The following is a 20171-nucleotide window of genomic DNA, read 5'->3' on the forward strand; positions in this document are numbered from 1 at the left end:
TTTCCCATTGGTTGGTTTGTGTTCCCCGGGGTGGCCAAGGACCCTGGGGTCCCGTGACTGAGGGGTTCCTGAGCAGAGCCCCGGCCATGCGGCTGGAGAAATAAACATCTCTGAAACATCTACCACGAATCTGTCCATATATACTTCATTTCCACGGGACTCCTGGTTTGAAATATGCTTGTTGCAGTAATCCCTGCTGCGACAAACTGGTGGAGGAATGCGGGCAGGACACCGATCCCTGAGGAAGATTCGTGAGTAAAATAACCACTCTAGACCTCTCTCTTCTCATCTTGGTTTGGATATTCTCTCTGGACTATGGAAGAATCGTGGGAAATGGGGCTCTCTGAGCCACAGAAAAAAATTTATCTAGAAGTAAAAGGAATCCTTGAACAACAAAACAAAAAAGTAATGCAACCGGGAGATCTAGAACATTTCTTCATCTGGCTTTTCAAAAGGTTCTCCTGTATTTCTCGAGACTTACTTTTTGATATCGAACCTCCTGTCTCTTGTGAGGGGTGTTTCTGGGACGAGATCTGGGATAAAGTATGGGATCAAATAGAAGCTTTCCGTGCATACCTTATAATCAGGGAAGCTCTTGAGGAGCATTTGTATGGTCCCATTACCCCTAAAGCAGAAGATCATACTAATCCCGTGGCCGAGGCCGCGCGGCCGCCATCCCATGAGCGCATGACTGCAGCCGTGCCGGCGGAGGTGCCTGTGCTGGATGCGCCTGGCCCCCTCGGGAGCGCGCGCCTTATGGCGGACCCCATCCCTTTCTCGGGGTCCCCGGCCATGCGGCCGCGAGTGAGGGAGCGATGCCGCAGGCGCCGCGGTGCCGTGGGCCACAAGCAGCCAGGAACCGGGCATCGGCGTGGCAGCCCGCTCTGAGCACACGGCTCGGAGAGCCCTGTGGAGGGAGAAGCGGCGGTTTCCACAGCGACACGAGAAGCCGCGCAGCGCCGAGCCGAAACCGGGCTGCACTCAAAGCAGCGTGGAGTTTGCGGAGCAGAACCGCTCACAGGGCACAGAGCCAGTGACGATGGCAACGCGGGGCCGCACAGAACCCAGACACGCGCTGGAGCAGCGCCCCTCGGAGAGCGTGGAGCGACCGCAACGCGGGGGCCCGGCCGAGACGTCGGAGTCGGCGAGGCGGCGGCCACACGAGACCAGCAGCCACGACGAACACGCAAGCACGTGATAGGAGGAGTTATAGCCACGAAAGTCACAGGAACTGTGAAATGGTACAATGTAAAAAACAACTATGGATTTATAACACGAGATGATACAGGGGAAGATCTATTCATCCATAGAACTGCCATTAAAAGGAATAACCCTAAAAATTACCTGCAAAGTGTAAGAGATGGGGAAGTTGTACAATTTGATATAGTGCAAGGAAAGAAGGGTTTACAAGCAGCAAATGTTACTGGGCCTGGAGGTATTCCTGTCAAAGGCAGCCGTTATGCACAAAATTATAAACAATATCCATCCCAGCAATTTCCCTACTCACAGCCTACTTTCCCCTTTTACCCTATACCCAATATGAACCCTTTCCTAAGTTTACCCTATCCCCAGTTTATTCCTAATCCGTTTTTCACCCCATGGCTTCCCTATACAATTCCATTTCCCTACAATTCCTCTCCGATGCCAAGGGGGGGATGAAAAGAGGGAGGGAAGAAATTAAACCCTCTTCTGCCTCAGTTTCCCCACAAAGCATGCCCGGAGAGTTCTGTCTCCCTTCTGTCAGCCCTAAGACGTTCCACAGAATCTGTTTGGACATTTAAAGACTCAGGAGGGTGGCTTGTTTTGTCTTGAAACTGTTCTTGTTATCCAGTCATTTTCATTCTCCTTTTATTAAAATAAAACAGGTGAGATGTTGGAGTCTCCTCCCCTGCCATGGAGCCCTGGGAGATCGGCCCTGGGGGGAGACACAGGGTTTCACTGCCCCTGGTCAGTCTCATTCCCCATTGGTTGTTTTGTGTTCCCCAGGGTGGCCAAGGACCCTGGGGTCCCGTGACTGGGGGAGTTCCTGAGGAGAGCCCCGGCCATGCGGCTGGAGAAATAAACATCTCTGAAACATCTACCACGAATCTGTCCATATATACTTCATTTCCACGCGACTCCTGGTTTGAAATATGCTTGTTGCAGTAATCCCCGCTGCAACATAAAATAATTAAATAAATCAATCTTGCTGCACAATTCCTGCCTGCTGGATCTTCTCTCCTCCTCCCTATGGCTGCGGGACACACTGATATACCCTAGGGCCTAGGACTGTGGTAATATGGGGGAGGGCTGGATATCACACATGATTAAGGTACAGTCACAGCCAGAAAAGGCATACTTTCACAGAAGCACTGGAGACTTTTGTGGGAGTCAAATTGGCAGTGTCCAAGAAAAGGTCTCAATGAAAGCCTGTGAGGATGTGCTTACCTAGGTAACTGTATCAGAAATTCAGAATTTGGCTATGGATGTAGCAGAACCATGACTATTGAAAATGGGTGCAGAGGAAGTAACAAACATAGGTTGTCTGGGTGAATAATGAAATGTGTGGGTTGGGAGGGACTTTGAAGATCATCTCATTCCAACTCCAGTGTCGTGGGCAGGGACAACTTCCACTACACAAGATTGCTCAGATCTTCATCCAACCTGGCCTTGAACACTTCCAGAGATGGGGCAGCCACAGCTTCTATGGGCAACCTTTGCCACAGCCTCAGCACCCTCACAGTAAAGAATTTTTTTTCCTAATATCTAATCTAAACCAGCTCTGTTTCAGTTTAAAACCATTCTCTTGTGCTTTCACTACATTACTGTGTAAATAGTCTCTCTCCAGCTTTCTTTTAGGCTCCCTTCAGGTACTGAAAGGCTGCAAATAGGTCACCCCAAAGCCTTTTTTTCTCCTGGCTGAACAATCCCATTTTTCTCAGCCTTTCCTCAAAGCAAAGGTGTTCCATCTCTCTGATCATCCTGATGGCTTTTCTCTGGACTCAATCCAGCAGGTTGATGTGTTTCTTGTGCTGAGAACCCCAGAGCTGGATGCAGTATTCAAGGTGGGGTCTCATGAAAGCAGAGACAAAATTGCCTCCCTCAACCTGTTGCCCATGGTGCTTTGGATGAAGCCTGGGATATGATTTTCTGGGCTGTGAGTGCACATGGCCAGGGCAGGTCCAGCCTCTCATCCACCAGCACCCCAAGTCCTTCTTGGCAGGGCTGCTCTTGATCAGTTCACACCTATGAAAAGGAAAGATAAAGGCAGCAAAACTAAGATAGTTCTAGTAGCTACTAAAAATGTAGCAAGTAATGCAGTGATTCAAAAAGCCTGGAGTAGAGCAGGAAACCAAACCTTTTCTTCTGAACATACTCCTGGTCAGAATTTCCCTCTTTGAGTCTCCTAGCAAGGAAAGAAAGAAGGGCTTTTCCTGGATACTAGAGGATCATCTGAGACAAACAAAACTTCCTGGTATCACTGTGTCGGTCCAGACCTGACAGCAGCAGCCTTGGCCCAGCACTTCCTAACAGTGAAACCTTGACAGTTCCTTAGGCAATTGTTGTACATATAAAGAAGTGCAATATTCACCCCTTGCAGCCTTTGTTCAAAGGAAAGGCACCACCAATCACACACAGGGAACACAGTGTGTATCAAAGCAGGCTGAAATAAGGGTATGTTGCTTTCACTGAGTGAGTAAGGTGGAAAACAACCAACATAAGTCACAGAATCACAGAATCGTTTAGGTTGGAAAAGACCTCCGAGATCATCAAGTTCAACCTGTCACTGATCCCCCCTTGTCACCCAGACCAGTGCACTGAGTGCCAAGCCCAGTCAGTTCTTAAAGACCTCCAGGGGTGGTGACTCCACCACCCCCTAGGCAGCCACTTCCAACGCTTAAGAGCCTTTTCCATGAGGTAATTTTTTCTGATGTTGAGCCTGAACTTCCCCGGCACAGCTTGAGGCTGTTCCCTCTCCTCCTGTCCCTGTTCCCTGGGAGCAGAGCCCGACGCCCCCGGCTGCCCCCTCCTGTCAGGGACTTGTGCAGAGCCGCAAGGTCCCCCCTGAGCCTCCTTTGCTCCAGCCTGAGCCCCTTTCCCAGCTCCCTCAGCTGATCCTCACAGGACTTATAAATGTGTATCAGAGGCCAACTGCACTTTGGTTTTGCTTGTTCTGTAAAAGTATCAGACTTCTGCCTCCTTTTCTCTGCTGACAACGTTTTACTCATCTGCACTTCAAACTGATTTACCTATCTGCACTTTTTATTGCTGTTTACTATAACTTCTGATTTTAGCCTGCGATAATTCTCTATTGTTACATGCCTATTTGTGATTCACATCTACTTTCTTCTCCATATATATCCATTGCAGCATACAGCTTTGAGGGATTTATCTCAAGAAAAATGCAGTCCCCAGATCAGCATTACAACCCCAGAGAAAGCAAAAATAATAATTCATATCAAAAGCCATGAAGTTAGTATCTGCTATTGATGTTGTTAAGCTTTATCCCATGATACTGAAAGGAAAATTGAGGCTAGAATAGTTTATTTGCCCCAGAAATCAGTGTACAGAGGCACTTCAGATGCAGGCATGCAGAGCTTTCCCTCTTCAACTAGAAACTTTCATTCACACAGTCCTAAAGGCTATTTCATTGAGAGTGTATTATGGAGATGCAATCATTATGGCCAGTGATACTGTGAAATACTTCTTACTTGTTTCCATAAAAACAGTTGTGTTTGCTGAGCCACATAAAATATTTACAGCATCTGTCAGAGAAAATTCATGGTTATCCCTGGGGTTGTCTTCAAGACTAAATTAAATATTACAGTCACCATGCAACACCCTTAGCTGGTTAGCAAAAAGAACTGTAACAGCAATCATATTGTTTTACAGTTATTCTTTTTTACCTGCAATATACCCACAAATAAAGAAGATAATCCTAATGTGTTTCATTGTGTATTTTGAACTTCTGCATCTTGAATTTTGTATTTCTTTTTCTTGGTTTTTGGTTTGGTATTTTTTAGAACTAGAGCCTTTCATAACACAGTATTTCTTATGTGGAAGAAAGACAGAGTTCTTTTTGCAACATTAACTTATATTGCAAACAATCTATTCTAGTTTAAGCCACAATCCAAAATGCTATGACTCAGAACTCCTGCATATGACTGCTACCTCAGCCCTGTGTACAAGCACGGCCCCAGTGAAGCTGCTTTCGGTAGCACAGCACTTACCTGTCACCCAGTGGGACCTGACATTCTTGCATGTTTCACTTAACCCCAAATTCCAAAACATCCACTTACAAAAACGCAAGCCTACATGTCTTCTTACAGCTCAGTCACCTATAAAAACCCTCTTGAGAGACTGTCCAAAGAGGAAGAATAAGATTCAGTAATGAGTGAAATTTCCCTTGTCAGGATGAGAGGAGGCTGAGCATCTTCCAGTCAGACCCAACCTGTTCTTCACTGACCTAAGAGCATGTTGCTGTCAGTAAGATTCACAGAAAGAAATCTGGCTGGATCTGCAGGGTGAACGACATGCTGCTTTTAAAAGAGAAGCAGTTACACAATTATAGAAACTTTAAAATATGTGGGAGTTATGTGGCTGGGCCTGCTGCAGCTTCAGGAGCAGTGAGTAGTGAGGGCGGGCAGTGGCACATGACAGAAACTGTTGAGATTTTCAGTGTCCAGAGATGGGACACAGGAGCAAGCCTCAGCCTGGAGCAACAGGCTGTGTGTGTTCACAGAGAAGGAAAGGAGGCTGAGAGATACTGGAGACACCCTTCACATGGGGAGGGATGCCCAGTGTGCCAACCTGCCCTGGTGATATCTTGGGACATCTGGTCCTTGCCATGAGACCAGGATCAAGAGTGTTGCCAAAGCTTTTCCAGCCCTTGGACTATTTCAGCTCTTCCATCTGGGCATGAACAGTACTGCCAGGGTGTATTCAGAGCATGTCAAGGGTGACTGCAGAGCACTGGGGGTAAGGAAGAGGTGGGGGGGACTAAGTGGTGTCTCCTGCTGCAACTGAGACTGAGGGGCGCAGCAGAAGTCAACAGATTTTTTAGGACAACACCTGATTTTGTTGCTGGTGGTGCAATCAGAGCATTCACACTTGTGACTGCAAGTTCTCTGGTCATGCAAAGAGGCACACAATGGCAAAACTGGCATAACAATGCAGACATAGCAAAAACATAGTAAAGCTATGTTTTCATTTATCTTCTTACTGATTTTGATCCTTTGTTTCTACTTAACTTTAAAGTTATTCCATGCTGCAACCGTAAACAGTACTCCAGTGATGCTTCTGGACCAAAGTTGGGTTACAACAGCTGTTCAGTGGTGGAGGGTTAAAGATATAGAAAAAGCCTGTGAGAACTGGGTAACACTTTTTGAATAAAGGTAGTTGCTCAGGAGTCACCAGCAGCAAAGCAAATAAGTGTCAGTGCCAGTTATAGCAGTCACAAGAGTGCTGTGAGTTGTTCAGCATCTCCATGAGGCATCATGAAGGAGAGAGCAGATGAAAAGGTAGCAGCTTACACAGACCATATTTGAGTCTTGTTCCAGGAAAAAAAAGTGTTGTGTAGCCATCTGTGGTTATATATTTTTACCATGTGTTAATCGTGTTGTTATCCATGATGCTGTGAAATATAAGGGGCTTACAAAATAGTGTTAGACCTCAGGGATTTGTCCTGTAAAGAGGAGGACATCTGCAAGGGCCCTCTCAATGGTCTGTTGCAGCAATTTGAGATACAAATAGCAATCAGGATATTACCATTGAGACTCCCCCTGAGGCTCACCTGCATTGTACTTGGAAAACCTGAAGACATTCTTGATCTCTGTTCTGAAGAAATATGTCTGGAATGTGAACCGTGTGAATCACCATTGTTTTAGGAGAACTGTACAATGCAAGGAAGAGAAAAGAAGTGCCTGCATGGGATGGAGCAGAGATGTCTCACACTTGGTACCTGTCTCCTGGGGACAGGAGACTTGTCAGAGAGAATATGCCAGCTTATAACCGTGGAAGATGTTCTATTTTATACATCTGGCTAGTGAATCCTGTACTTGACTTCTGCTACAAGAATCAGGGATCCATTCTAGGTGTTGGAGCTCACAATGGGAGTCATTAAATGGCAGCACGTATCCCAGCTGCAGCTGCCACCTTCTTTCTCTAGCTTTTTTTTCTGTGCTAGTAAGTACTCTGATAATCTTAGAGACCACAACAGCAAAGTTTGTATTTGTATATAGCATTTGAATAAATGTTTTCTCTACCTTAACTTCCAAACTCACCTGGCAACCTGATGCCTGACACAACTTCCTTGTCTACAAGGAAGTGGTATGGCATGATTGGCCAGGGGATATGTTTTGCTTCCAGAAAACAACTAGAATGACAGCAGGATAATGTGACTTGAATTTTGCTCCTTCCACATAATATGTCAGAATTCATTCTTGTTTACATCTGTATATCTGTCCCTATAAGGCCCATGTTTTCTGTCAAGGGCCATGTTCCAAGTTCTAGCCAGAGTGCAGAGTATAATTCAGGACTGATATGCAGCAAACAGCTAGGAATAAAGAACATGTGATGTACCTGGGTAGTATTTGGCAGAACAAATCTAATCCACCTCTGTGAGAAGAGGAAAACTTTGCAAGTAAAATGTGTTTTTGATAGAAACATGAGAGAGTAGACCATGAACACAAAAAATAGCAGAAATCTTTGGGAAAAATAAAGATACAAGGTGGGATAATTATTTGGGATGGGATGAACAAAAGCAGCAGTTTATTCTTGTCTTACACACATGGCACAACATACAGAACCAGCACAAATAACTTACAAAATCTCATACACCATGCTTCCTCTTGAATAGTTTCTATTAAGTTACAACACCATAACGAATCAGGTATTTAGTTACGACAGATCTCCAGACATGGATAGTCTCCCATTCAAGGAGTTATTATTTTTGTAAGCTACTTAGACAAACATCTTTTTTTTTTTTTTACATGTTTAATACAGTACAGTATCCGTAACAGAGTTCAAGATATTCACAATGAGAATTGAATACTTTGTAAAACAGCAGAATTTCTCACCTCAGTACAGGCATACATTCGCTCTCCTGCCTCTTTCTGATTTAAAATGTGTTACAAGTCGTCTTTACTCAACTTTCCAAGCTAAGCATTGCTTTAAATGGAAAAAAAAAAAAAAATCTATTTACAGTGTTTTTAGATTTAATAAAAATGTCTTTGCTTCCCTTTCCCATTCCATCCCCCCACCCCCAACAAAAACTGCCATTTATCTGGTAGAAATCTTAACCCTCAAGCTCCTATATAAACTAAAAAAAAAAAAAAAAAAAAAATTGACGACGACTTGTTGGATGCAAAATGAAAGATGATCACAGCCCAGCATTAATTCAAAATGATGAAGTTTTATCCCCTAATGTAATATTTTGTGTTCATTGGAGACAGATGATGCCTGCCATCTGATTTCTAGAGATAATTAACTACTTATGGGCCAGCACACAAAAACCTCCATCTTTTGTATTTGCAAGATGCCCCGCTCTCTTTGATGCAATCATTTCCAGCTCAGTTCTTTCCTTTATAGAAATTTTAATAACTCTGATTGTGTTATACTGACCTAAACTCTCCCAGTCTCCATTGGATAAAACAGTATCTCCCCATATCCATGGTCCCAGTGACATTTCTGGGTTGACTCAGAAGAGTTTTGCTCAGTGATTGCACGTCAAGCCCCACTGAAGCCTGTGGGCATCTTTCCTTTCACTTGGTGGCTTTGGATTTGTTCCGCTTGAACGTGGCTGGCAAACTCTAGCCCTTAAGCAGCTAATCAGCTTTCTAAAGAAATAATCAAAAAAGATTCCTCTCCTTTATACATACAATACGCAATATTTTTACATTTAGCATTATCATAAAAAGCATGTTTATGTTATTTTGAAAGTGTATTTTTACAGAAATCTATAAACACTGTTGTATCAAACACATTCTCAAAAACTGGAGAAAATACTGACACAAAACCTGGAAGAGCCTCAATGGAATTCTTCCAGTTACTATTTGTCTACTTGCATATTTCATATTTCAGTGTCCTTTCCTGCAAACATAATTTGGCCATATGAGAACAGGTAAAGTAGACAACAAATCCCCAACAGTTTTAAGTAGGACCTAGGTCTGTTGTTTAATGAAACTAGATTGACATTCAATGTATGTTTGGTTTGTTCTAACCTGGCATGCCCATTCTGCTACCTTTACTCACAATGAGCAGTACCTTAATTCCCAAGTAGTCTCGTTCACTTCAACGGGATTACACGTGACAAATGACGTATGCAAAAATACTGAAAATAGTTTTCCACTTTTTTAACCCTTCTTGTGTCAACAACTAGCATCACTATCTTCTTCTTTATACATATTGTACTTGAACATGAAGTAGGACTAATACTTGCAAACAATTCTGTATCACAAATTAGTGCACAAACTTTAGGAAATAATCTGCTTATAGTTGTGCTATAGTTCTGACGGCCTAAAAACCTATCTGGTGTGACCTGACATTTAGACAGGTCTAAATGCTTTATTTGTACACTTGTTATTGTTATACTTGACATTTCCTCAACCTGACACAATTTAAGTTTAAATAGACATGTCACACTGACATGAAATCAGAAAGTTATTTTCCCTTACCACCACCATTTTCAGTAGAGTCAGTAATGTACATTAATTCATATAATCAAAGTGAAATGCACCTTCTAAGTGCTTTGTCTACATAATATTGGAGAAATTATAAGGTAAATTTGGTTTCTTCTCCTGCAAAATTTTAAAAATGCACTGAAGTTCATATATTGGTACTGACTGTAATGGCATTCATTACAGTCCAGGAAGTTAAACACAGGAAATTAAACAGCAGAATAAGGTTTTCTTTTCTGTCTCACTATTTTGTTTATTCTTTAATGAAACTACCAAAAAAAAAACAAATAAAAAAGGCAACAACTTTTCTTTAATGAATGGTTAGTGAATGGTTAAAATATAATTGGTGAAAAATAATTGATTCCAATATCCTGTAGGTTACCTCATCTCAACAGAAATTCTTTTGTATGGCTTGAAATGTTTAAAGTGTAATCCTACCTAGAGGAAAAAAATGCAAGCCATATCTAACCCCAAATTCTAAATATACTGTAACACATACAGTCACCCGTAAAGGAGCCCTTTTAACAAAAAATGTATGTTAACTTGATCATCAATTTGAAATATGCATCTATTTTGGTCACCGTAATAAAACAAATTATATATATAAACTTACTTAAAAAATCCAAGTGTAAATAATTATATATTATTTTGACTATTAAAAAAAATAGTTTTATACAACATGATATGTAAAGCAAAATGCTGAAAACATGTTCATTCTTTGGGATGATCAAAGTATAAGTAAACAAAACTTACAAATAATGATTGAATTTTCATAAAAGAAGGTTTTTTGGTGGAGGGGTAAAAGGAATTCACCCCCCCCCCCTTCCTCAATCCCCATGGCTTTTCTAGATCCATCCCCTTCCCTAATAAGCCACAGGTGGGAATTTTTTTGGATATATTGTAATAAGGTTTTCTTCTTCTATATATGAGTCACTAATAAGTGACTTTTTCAAAACTTTGAGGTTTATAGTGCTTCAGAATTTACAGGCTACTTAAACTCTAGAAGAATATGAATCTGAACTAATTATGCTAAAGTTTAATGAAATAGAAATTCCGTTATTTATTGTGAAAATTAAGTTACCTTCTGTTCTGATAACTCAATCCAATTTTATTTCAAATCCCCTACCCCCTTTGAAAAAAAAAAAAAAAAAAGTTTTGTAGTTAAAAGCTTGTAATTATATGTAGCAAAGAAAAAAACCTGCTCCTTGCCTATGGAAATATATATAGTTTTTTAAGATCCAACCCCTCTCTAAGCTGCTAACCATCACATAACATATGCCATTTGGCAATTTGTCTCCTAGGATATTCACAAATTTCTTTCCAGTGCTCTCCACCTGTTCCTTCTGCTGAAGATCCCAAGGTTAACCGGCCAATGACCTCATTCCTTGACCCCCTATCTGAATCTAAAACCAGAAATTCAATGCTGATATCATCAAGGCCCTCACAAGGAATGTCAAAGACAAACAATTCATTGAACACTGCATTTGGGGTGCACTTCTTCACATGGGTTTTCTTTTTAGAAATTCTCTTCTTGGCATGGTACAGGTTCACTTTGACATAAGGATCTGCAATGAAAAGAAAGCACAGATCAGCTATTGAACAGTGTTGTTTAGAAATTCCTTGATCTAGTTTATGGAAAATTCCATAATTATCCAATGCAATTACATCACAATGAGTAGATGTTTCAGGTTATTAAAGACGATTCATCTCATCCTTTTTTTTTTTTCATCTGAATGATCCCCATTAATTTCCCTTTATGGTCACCAAAATTATGTTCAAGGGAGGCAGGGGAGTTTAGACCATGGTCAAATACAGCTGCTTCCTTCATGAGATAAATCCTGTGCTGAAGTTCATTAAACCTAACAACATCTCTACCACATTCAAAGATGGTCTGAAAGTGCACAAAATTCTAATGGTCTCTGAAAAATATGTATCATTGCATATTTATGTGTAACAGAAATTTGCTTTTCACACATTCTACAGGTGTATAATCATCAGCACTAATCAGACTCATGAAAAGAAAAGCTTCAGAAAGGAGTGAATAAACTTAGGCTAAGATAATGGATGTGATATTTCTGCTGGGGTTCTACTGAAGTCAATTAACCTGATTAAATTGAGGCCACCAATTGTTATTGAACAAATCTGACAATAAACTTTAAATGTAAGGGTATGTTTGCTGTGGGAGTGTGTATCTGACTTTACACCTGGGCTGTACTACTGTTGAATATGGGAAGGGAAAATGTTCATATTTTCAGCTGTCTACCAACTTCGAGTGTTTGCATTCCTCATAATTATTTAATTGTTGTGAGATTCCCTTGCTATTGTCTTCAGTAATGGCCATATTTATTCTTTCAGAGGGAACATTTTAAAACGGAACCCTTTCAATTACCTTGGCATTTATTCTGTGAAATTGCGGGCCTGTTTCCAGGTTCTCATGGTGCCTTGATGTAGTACAAAATCTTTTCTACTGAACCCAGTCAAACATGATAGTTTATGTAAACAATCAGCCAAGTTAATCAAGAACACTTGGATACTTTTTTAAAAGAAGTACTACTAAAACTGAACAGTATTTATAAATGTTATGTCACAGTTCTCAGGCTGAAATGGTTAGATGAGTAAAAGTTATATTTTTCCTTGAACTGACTTTAGTCTACCAGAAGTGGGATGTAATAGAGTACCTCTTTGCTTTCATAGTCTATTACCATAATGAACATTTCAAAAACAGGGCTTAATGGAAACACTCACTGGCTTCAAAATTATTGTATGCCATGCAAGCATCAGAAATATCAAAATCAATATCTATCAATGGATTCATACTGGTTTCCATTTCTTTTTAGAGGAAGTTTTATGACTCTTACCTCTGACCAGCTACTAGATAAGGCTAGAGAGTTCCAGATTTTTTAGGTCTGTTAGGAGACCTCATCATCAGTGACCAAGGAAATCAAGGAGATTGTAAAAATGGAACAACTTCTGAGTATAAAAATATTCCCCTCTTCTCAAGGAGATTGAATCGTGCAATTTTTTATTTTATCCCACAGAAGCACCATTTCACCCCCCTCCTTTTCCAAGACTACTGTTGGGATAAGGGGAAAGTCACAGAGCAAATTATGACTGTACTGAGTGCGGTATGCTACTGACACACAAATATCTACTGAACCTGGCCTTATTGATGAACAGAAAATAATGAAGAGCTGTTTAAATGAAGTAGGTGTCCAGGTGCAACATGGCTGCCTGTAGAAATACTACATTCCCATTATAGTTAGCAAGGCTCTCCTGGGGGAAGCAGGAAAAGCAAACAAATTTTCTGGCTTTAGTCGTAGGAGGTGCAGTAAATAAGTGTGTAGTTTGGTTGCTCTGTAGGGTCCAGGTGGATGCTGTGACCAGGAGGGCTTTTTTTTATCAAGTTATTTTCCCTCCTGAGTAAACATCAGGCAGGTCTGTTGAGATCAGCTTGCTGTCATGATGCCTTCATGAAACCACTACTGTCTCCTACGATTTTGGGCTCAATTTTTAAAAGTACATATCCTCTCTTTTAGTCAAGTAAATAGTTGGGCTCCATATATATCCTTTCTCTTCCTGATATGTGAAAAAAATTTAGATCCAAAGGAAGATTTAAATGAGACCTGATGGGAGTTATCTACAGCTTTGTTACATTGGGTTCAGGATGGGTTAGCTTTCTAGGTAAATCGCAGTATGAGAAATAGAAAAACTGCATTATTGGCTGCAGTGATAATTATTCAGTGTTTCCCAAAACTACCTCACCTTCTGCTTATTTCAAAATATCCAGTGAAATGAAAGACTACCGGTTCTATAAAGAAGCAGCAGCAGATGTGGTACTACAGCCCTTTGTTGTGTACTGTTGGTTTTGTGTGGCATTCTTATATATATAGGGCATTAAATTTTATACTGTTATTATGTTATATAGCCTTCTAATGTGTCTTCTATATGCAATTCTAGAATTGGCTTCAGAGGAGTTTCCACTGAATGAGAAATGGCAGCAGACAAGTAGAAGAGAGGATAAAATCTGATCACTCTTAGTGCACCCCAAGTTTGGCTCATGATAAAGCATGAGTGTGATGCTGCAGCCTCCTCCCAGCACTGGCACAGCTCACCTTTTCACCTTGCCAAATAAATGTTAGTGGGCCAAATTCAACACAGAGGTAAGTGGCTGCTTTTATTCTGAGATAAATCATATGATGATCTCACTCAATACTGATCTTCTACAAATAAACTCATTTTTTGTCATAAATAAAAGCTTTTGGTATCTGCAAACAATATCCCATGCTTATGGCAGATGGGTTCTGTTCAAGACAATCATAAAACTCATTGGTTTCCACTCCTAACAGATGCCACCTTTTCTCGATGTGATTGAAGAACAAATTTGTAAAATACATACCCTGGAAATAAAGCATTGACCTAGATACGAGTAAAATGAATAGGCTGTAAATAATAGAAACACCATTTCTGCATTTATGGAATATTTTTAGTCTTCAAAATGCCACATTTCAGCTGTCTTTTGTCATTCTGTTTTATATTCTCAGGGCATATTCATTATTAAACCATTACCTGATAATCCTGACACATCAGATTTAGGTAGATGCCTGGCTTTTAGAACGACGACAGTGAGTGTGTTTGTTGTAGACTGATAACAGAGAGAGACCAGTAATTCTCCGCGCCCAGATGATTTCTGAGGAAATTAAAGGGAAAAAAAAAAAAAAAAGACAACAAACTATTTATAAGCAATTGTATTGACCAGGCTTTAAGCCAGAATTAAGATTTATGGAGTTTCACAGAAGTGTATGTTCAAAAACTGTGTAAAAGGATGTAACACATGGTGCTATTCTGATTTACATAGTGACTATAATTTCTCTCTATAGTAGTTATATAACTTTTCTTATAATTGGTTATTAGACTGAACAAAAATAAATAATAAATAAATGGAAAATGTATGCTGACATGTCATCACTATCTTCAGAGAGTAGAACTGAAATCCTGAGAAAAAAATCTCAGTTAAAAAGAAAATTATCTTAAGCAAAACAAAATTCCAGAAAGGTATATTGGGGAGGAAAAAAGTCTAGTACAGGTACAGAAAAAAATATTCAGTAAAGTATTTTAAACAGGAAGGATTCAAAGTGTCAGTGAAATCTTATCTACTGACACTTTCTAAGGCAGTATAATATACATGGAATAAAGATGAGATCAAAGATTTTCTCTATGATTATTTGATTTGAATTTGCAGTAGTAGTTTATTTCAAAGGGAGAAGGAAGGCAAGAGAAACAGGAAAAGATAGTACCTTATATACCAGAAAATCCTATAAGTTTTCAACAAAAGATCAGTAGCACAGTTATATTTGTTGCCATATTGTGATAGGATTGCAAAGTAACAGTATTAGCTATAAGTATGTTGTCTAGTCAACATTTATTTTATTTGGCAGTATGCTTGTCATTTGAAAACTATCATGTTGAACGTCAATGCACATTCCACTTCCTTAGCAGAGATTTAAGAGATGTTTTTGTGATGCCTGTGCATTTCTGTGGTTCAGCTGGGGTGGTTGTAAATGACCATTACATTCTGAACTGAGACAACAGGGTATGAAATATTTTCGTCCCAGTGAAGTCAGGACATTTTGCCAGTGACTCCAGCAAGTCTATGGCTTCTCCCTTACTACCTTTAGTAAAGGTGCAGCCTGTATCACAATTCATGAGAGACAAGGTGTTGAAAGCACCAGTGTGATGCTACAACATCACCAGTATGATCTCTAGCAGGTCCCACTTCCATAACTAAAGACTTCCTTAAGAATGTGCTCTACAACCCCTGTAGTTGTAAGATTTAAGAAAGAATGATGTCAAATAGGAAAGGAGAGGGAGGAGAAAGAAAATAATATATAAATATATATTTTCTTTCATTTAAAAGCAATTAAAAGCAAATCAATGTGGATTGAATCTGCTTCACCTGGATGGAATGGGTCCACTCAAATGTGCTGGACCAGATGAATAAGAAATTAGAGCTTATGGCATTAGCAATGTCTTTCAACAGGCTTTTTGTAATGGTTTTTTTTTTTATTGTATTTGTGTAATGGCTTCCTCACACTGCCATTAGGAAAGCATCTCAGGAATTGCATGCTGAGCTTTTCTGCTTTTCTTTCCAAGATGGCAGCAGCGTTACACAAGAATCATAGCTAACCCTAGCACAACATTTTCAAACTTCGGATAAAAAATATGTTACCCTAACATTTCTTTTGATGATCTCTCTGTCCATTAGCAGCCTTCCTTCTGAGAGTTCAATTCCAGCGAGAGGGATGAGGACTTCTCCAATGACATCATCTCTGGAAAATCTGTCGAAGCTCAAGACCATGAAGTGCAGTGTTAAATCTTGAATTTGGCTGTAGGGGATCCCATAAAACGTGAAAGTTTCATCGAAAGCTGGATCTAAGGTTTTTCTCAGCACTCTGGTTTTCACCTTGTGCTTTTTCTCAGGCAGAATTGTCATTTTGATGTAGGGATCAGAAGTCATTGACTGTTCATCCATTGCTGGCAGCCCACGAGCTTCTTTGATGTTCACTACAAATGCTTTTTTCTCAAAGTTGTACTCTAAGGAGAAAAAGAGAGTTCCTAGCTTGTCTTGTTTATCTTCAGATGACAGGGAAGTGATGGATTTTAAGCTATCAGGGGACACTGAATCTTTCTTCCTTTCTGCAAAGTGCTTAGGAGACGAATTTTCAAGATCTGGAGAGCTCTGCATTTTTGTGGTTGTTTTGGGGAAATTGCCATTTAGATCTCTCTTCTCCAGGTCAAGGTGGAGAGAATTCTTTGGCATGGCTGATTTGTTCTTTGCTTCACTTTTATCATCTGCTCCAAACTTTTTCTTACTGTTGAGATTCTCAGGGTAAATATCAACCCCCTTCAGAACATGGACAAACTTGTATGGAGGGGTCTTATTGGATTTGGAAGATTTGCGTTGGCAGCAGATCCAAGCAAAGAGGGAGACAGAGAAGACAAGGCCAAATGCACTAAAGATGCCAACCACTGTAGGAATTTCATCTGCAAATCAAATAAATAGCAACAAGCACATAAGCAGCAGTACCTTGAATTCTGCGTGATATTTAATAAAGCCATAATTTAGTAAAACAAATTGATACGAGATGGTGATATCAGCAGGGTTGACATACTGGAAGTGCTCTGCATTGTACATAATGCTCGCCACCTGCAGGCAGCAGTGTGCAGTCCCAAATTAAGGCACACTTGTTATGCTAGTATTTTTCCATACACGAAGAGTTAGGGAGGAAAACACTATTCCCATCCTAATAATAATCATTGCTCATAATTTCTCGACTGTCTCAACCGTCTGTGTGTAGTTTCTGAGCTTATATGTATGTGAATAATACCAGCTCTCAGCTGGTTTCAGCTTTGGATTTATGGAGGTTTGTTGTTTAGCCAAAACACACTCTGAAATATGCATTACTTATAGATACATCATCTGCTTTTCATAGCATTTCCTAGAATACTCTATACACTCAATTAACTAATTTTTTATGGTCTGATCCTATAATTGCCTGGAGGTATCTCTTGAAAGAAGTGAGTTTAATTGGAGGTTATAGCACTCAACAGTTTCACTGGGATTTTTGATACTTTGCAGGAGGAAGTCTATCAAGAAAACTTAGAATAATTATATACAAAGTGTCTTTTCCAGATGGATGTGACATTAGGTAGTCACATGTGAGTTCAAAGCTGAAAAAATCATGTTAAGTTTAACACTGATAACCACTAAGCTTTACATTTAAGACACTGAAGCAAAGCTTGTGGGGAGGTTACAGAACAGGTCTGTACTTCTTAGGAGCATATAAGAGAAAACATTAAAACAAAATTCTCTGCAGTTTTAATATGAATCCTATACTCACACTGAATAAAAAGGAACCTGAGCAAGTGTTACAACCTCCATTGCCATGTGTCATTATTTACATATGGAGTCTCATTAGCCCTTCAAAGCATGCATCGAAGGGTAAATGAGCACAACTAATTGGAAATCCAATTTTGCCCATAAGTAATATTACTAAGTGAGTTTAAACCTCCCACAATGTAACAATCAGAGCTTAATCTTTATTCCCTGCAACTGTGGATGGCCAATAGAATATTAATGTCATGACATTGTTTATGTATAAAGGCAATTATGTAACACTTCTGTTTCTCTCTGGTCATTCTGGATGAGCAAAGGAAAACTATTCCCCTGTATTACTAAATCAGCTTCATTCAGGGACAAGCTGGGCAGATAAATGGGCTGCCAATATACCTTTGCTTTTTAGTGGGATGATTCAGAAAAAAAAATAGACAACAATACTATCAGAGCAAAGTAGGACATAATGTTCCAGCACAGAAAGGATCAGGCCTGGCTATTAATTTTTTATGACAACAGTCATGTCACTTTCCTGACACCTACAAGCTGTACTAGTCTATATACTTAATTGCAAGAACTTAATGAAATGATTGAAAACCACATATATAACCAAAAAGAATTTTTCCTAACTTAAGCACGTGGCTTTGAGTTTCAAGAATTCCCTGGGCTGCAGAAATTAAAGTATACATGGTATAAAAATAGAAAGCTAAAAGTAATTGAAAACTAATCAGAATACTTTAATATCTTTTAAGAATGGTTTGTACATTTACAATACTTTCTCATGAGCTAATAGACTTTTTATAGTAATGGATATTACTATAATTATGTTCTACTTTAATTCTACAGCTACTGAAAGTAGTGGTAGAATCAATCTGACATTTATTATTAATTATCTTTCTTAAATAAGTAATTAGACAAGCATGATGTCACAAGCGTGGTTAGAAACCTCAAGTGGGTGGCATAGGAGAGAAGATGAAATGGTAACTAGAATGGTTTTCTATTTACAAATAATTGTATCACAACATTAATTTCTTGCTTTTGTCGTAACGTAAATCAATCGGTTAACATTCAAGGCAGTGCATTAATAGAAAACATCACCTACTGGTTCTGGGAGAAGTTATTATTCCAGTTATGTGATATAAACCTGGAGTCTCTTCACCTAAGTCAGTGGAATGATCCTTAAATCAAACCACTGCTAAAGCAAGTGTAATATAGGCTAGACTCAATATTTGTCAAGCAGAGTTCAGAAACATTCCCACTTACTGCTTTTCTGACTAAAGCAACTTATGTATGCTTTTTATAAGTGCACATCCATGATTGTTTCTGAAACTTCGGTACCACACTACATCCAGTGCATAGAAATGACCAAACTGAAAAGTTCACTGTCATCTTTGTTATTCTCAGTGAAACTGGGCTGGTTAAGATGCAGCTGTTCAGCTAAAACCACTGAAATCCTCTTTTTCATCTTCCTAGCAATGTCCTTTCACTTTAACTAATGATTGACCTACAAGAAGAATAAAAGGAATGGCAGTTATTCCAAAAATGACTTGAACAAAGATTTTCTCTGTGGCACAAAATGCGTTTACATCATCTAACTCTTGATGCACGTTACTTGAACAGAGACACAGAAAACAACCCCAAATCTCTCTCATCCAAAACCGCACCTACAAAAAATCTCTTTATCTCTTCCGGTACTTTACTGGGGAGAAGGAACGGGGAGGGAAGAAGCAAGAGAAATTATGGACAGAAAGCAAATTCACACAACTTCTGAGACCTAAAGAGAACTGGGGGAAAACCGGGTCCCTCCCAACAAGCTGCGTGCTGGGAGGCACCGGGAGGCTCAGCAGAGGCTGCTGTTCTCCCGGGGAGGGGAGGGGAGCACCGCCCGGCCGCGAGTGCGGGGAGCCGGGACTCGCTTACCGAACTGCTGGCGGCTGTCCGCGATCGGAGCCATGTTGGTGGCGAGCGATGTCCGCGGTGCTGGAGCCGCTGTCCGCGGTGCTGGAGCCGCTGTCCAGGGTGCGAGAGCCGCCTCGCCGGATGCCAAGCGACCTGCCCGGGGCACCAAGAGCACTGCCCTGCTGTCCCCCGGCTCTCCGCTCTCAGGGCGCCTGGGCAGCCGTCTTTGCCACCGCAGTTAAAAAAAAAAAAATAGTAAAGAGAGGAAAAAAGGGAAACAACAACAAAAACCACCCAAAACCCGGAGACACGAGCAGTGGGGACAGTGGAGGAGGAGGCTGCAAGGGGACTGGAGGAGAGGGGGGAGGGGAACCTTCGGTCCTCCCCTTTGCACACTGATTTGCAACCCCCTTCCTGTTTTGGCTCTTCTGAGTAGCTCCGCTCTGAGACTGAGTACGTGGTTGAAACCCAAATTGACGCAATCCTGACGCTACAGGGCTGAAATCAGCACCTTTCCCGCCTCCCTCCCCCCCTCCCTAGCCACCACACCCTCCCTCCCTTCCTCTCTGTCTCTCTCTCTCCCTTCCTACACCCTCCTCCTACACCCCCGTCCCTGTCTTGGGATTGAACACACACTCATCGATTATTTTATCTGCCTTGCTGCAGGTTATGAGCTCCCCCACACACCCCTCAATAGGACACAGAGTGAAATGGCAATGTCTGTG

General features: G+C 40.6%; 1 protein-coding gene across 2 annotated transcripts; it reads right to left on the bottom strand.

Annotated features, from left to right (window-relative positions):
- Positions 1–7717: 7717 nt before the first annotated feature.
- On the bottom strand, positions 7718–19923 carry SYT4 (synaptotagmin 4). 2 transcript variants are annotated; one of them, XM_042028771.1, is made up of 4 exons: positions 19468–19923; positions 15889–16697; positions 14223–14343; positions 7718–11221 (listed from the first exon to the last, which is right to left on the bottom strand). In XM_042028771.1, exons 1-4 carry the CDS (start codon positions 19499–19501, stop codon positions 10914–10916), a joined length of 1272 nt encoding a protein of 423 aa, XP_041884705.1. In that variant the 5' UTR covers positions 19502–19923; the 3' UTR covers positions 7718–10913. The 2 variants fall into 2 exon arrangements, with proteins under 2 accessions (XP_041884705.1, XP_041884704.1); XM_042028770.1 differs by having other exon boundaries at positions 15883–16697.
- Positions 19924–20171: the final 248 nt, after the last annotated feature.

The sequence above is a fragment of the Corvus kubaryi genome, unplaced genomic scaffold (assembly GCF_017639235.1).
Source record: "Corvus kubaryi isolate FWS band 111438036 unplaced genomic scaffold, C.kubaryi_AGA036_p1.0 37308, whole genome shotgun sequence".
In the NCBI taxonomy this organism is placed as follows: Eukaryota; Metazoa; Chordata; class Aves; order Passeriformes; family Corvidae; genus Corvus; species Corvus kubaryi.

What these genes read in the sequence shown, in the direction of transcription:
- SYT4 (XM_042028770.1), bottom strand. Translation starts at nt 19,501, where the DNA reads ATGGCTCCGATCGCGGACAGCCGCCAGCAGTTCG. An exon ending in GGACAGCCGCCAGCAGTTCG is followed by an intron (nt 16,698 to 19,467) that starts GTAAGCGAGTCC and finishes TTTGATTTGCAG; the next exon opens with ATGAAATTCCTACAGTGGTT. An exon ending in TCATCAAAAGAAATGTTAGG is followed by an intron (nt 14,344 to 15,882) that starts GTAACATATTTT and finishes TAATTTCCTCAG; the next exon opens with AAATCATCTGGGCGCGGAGA.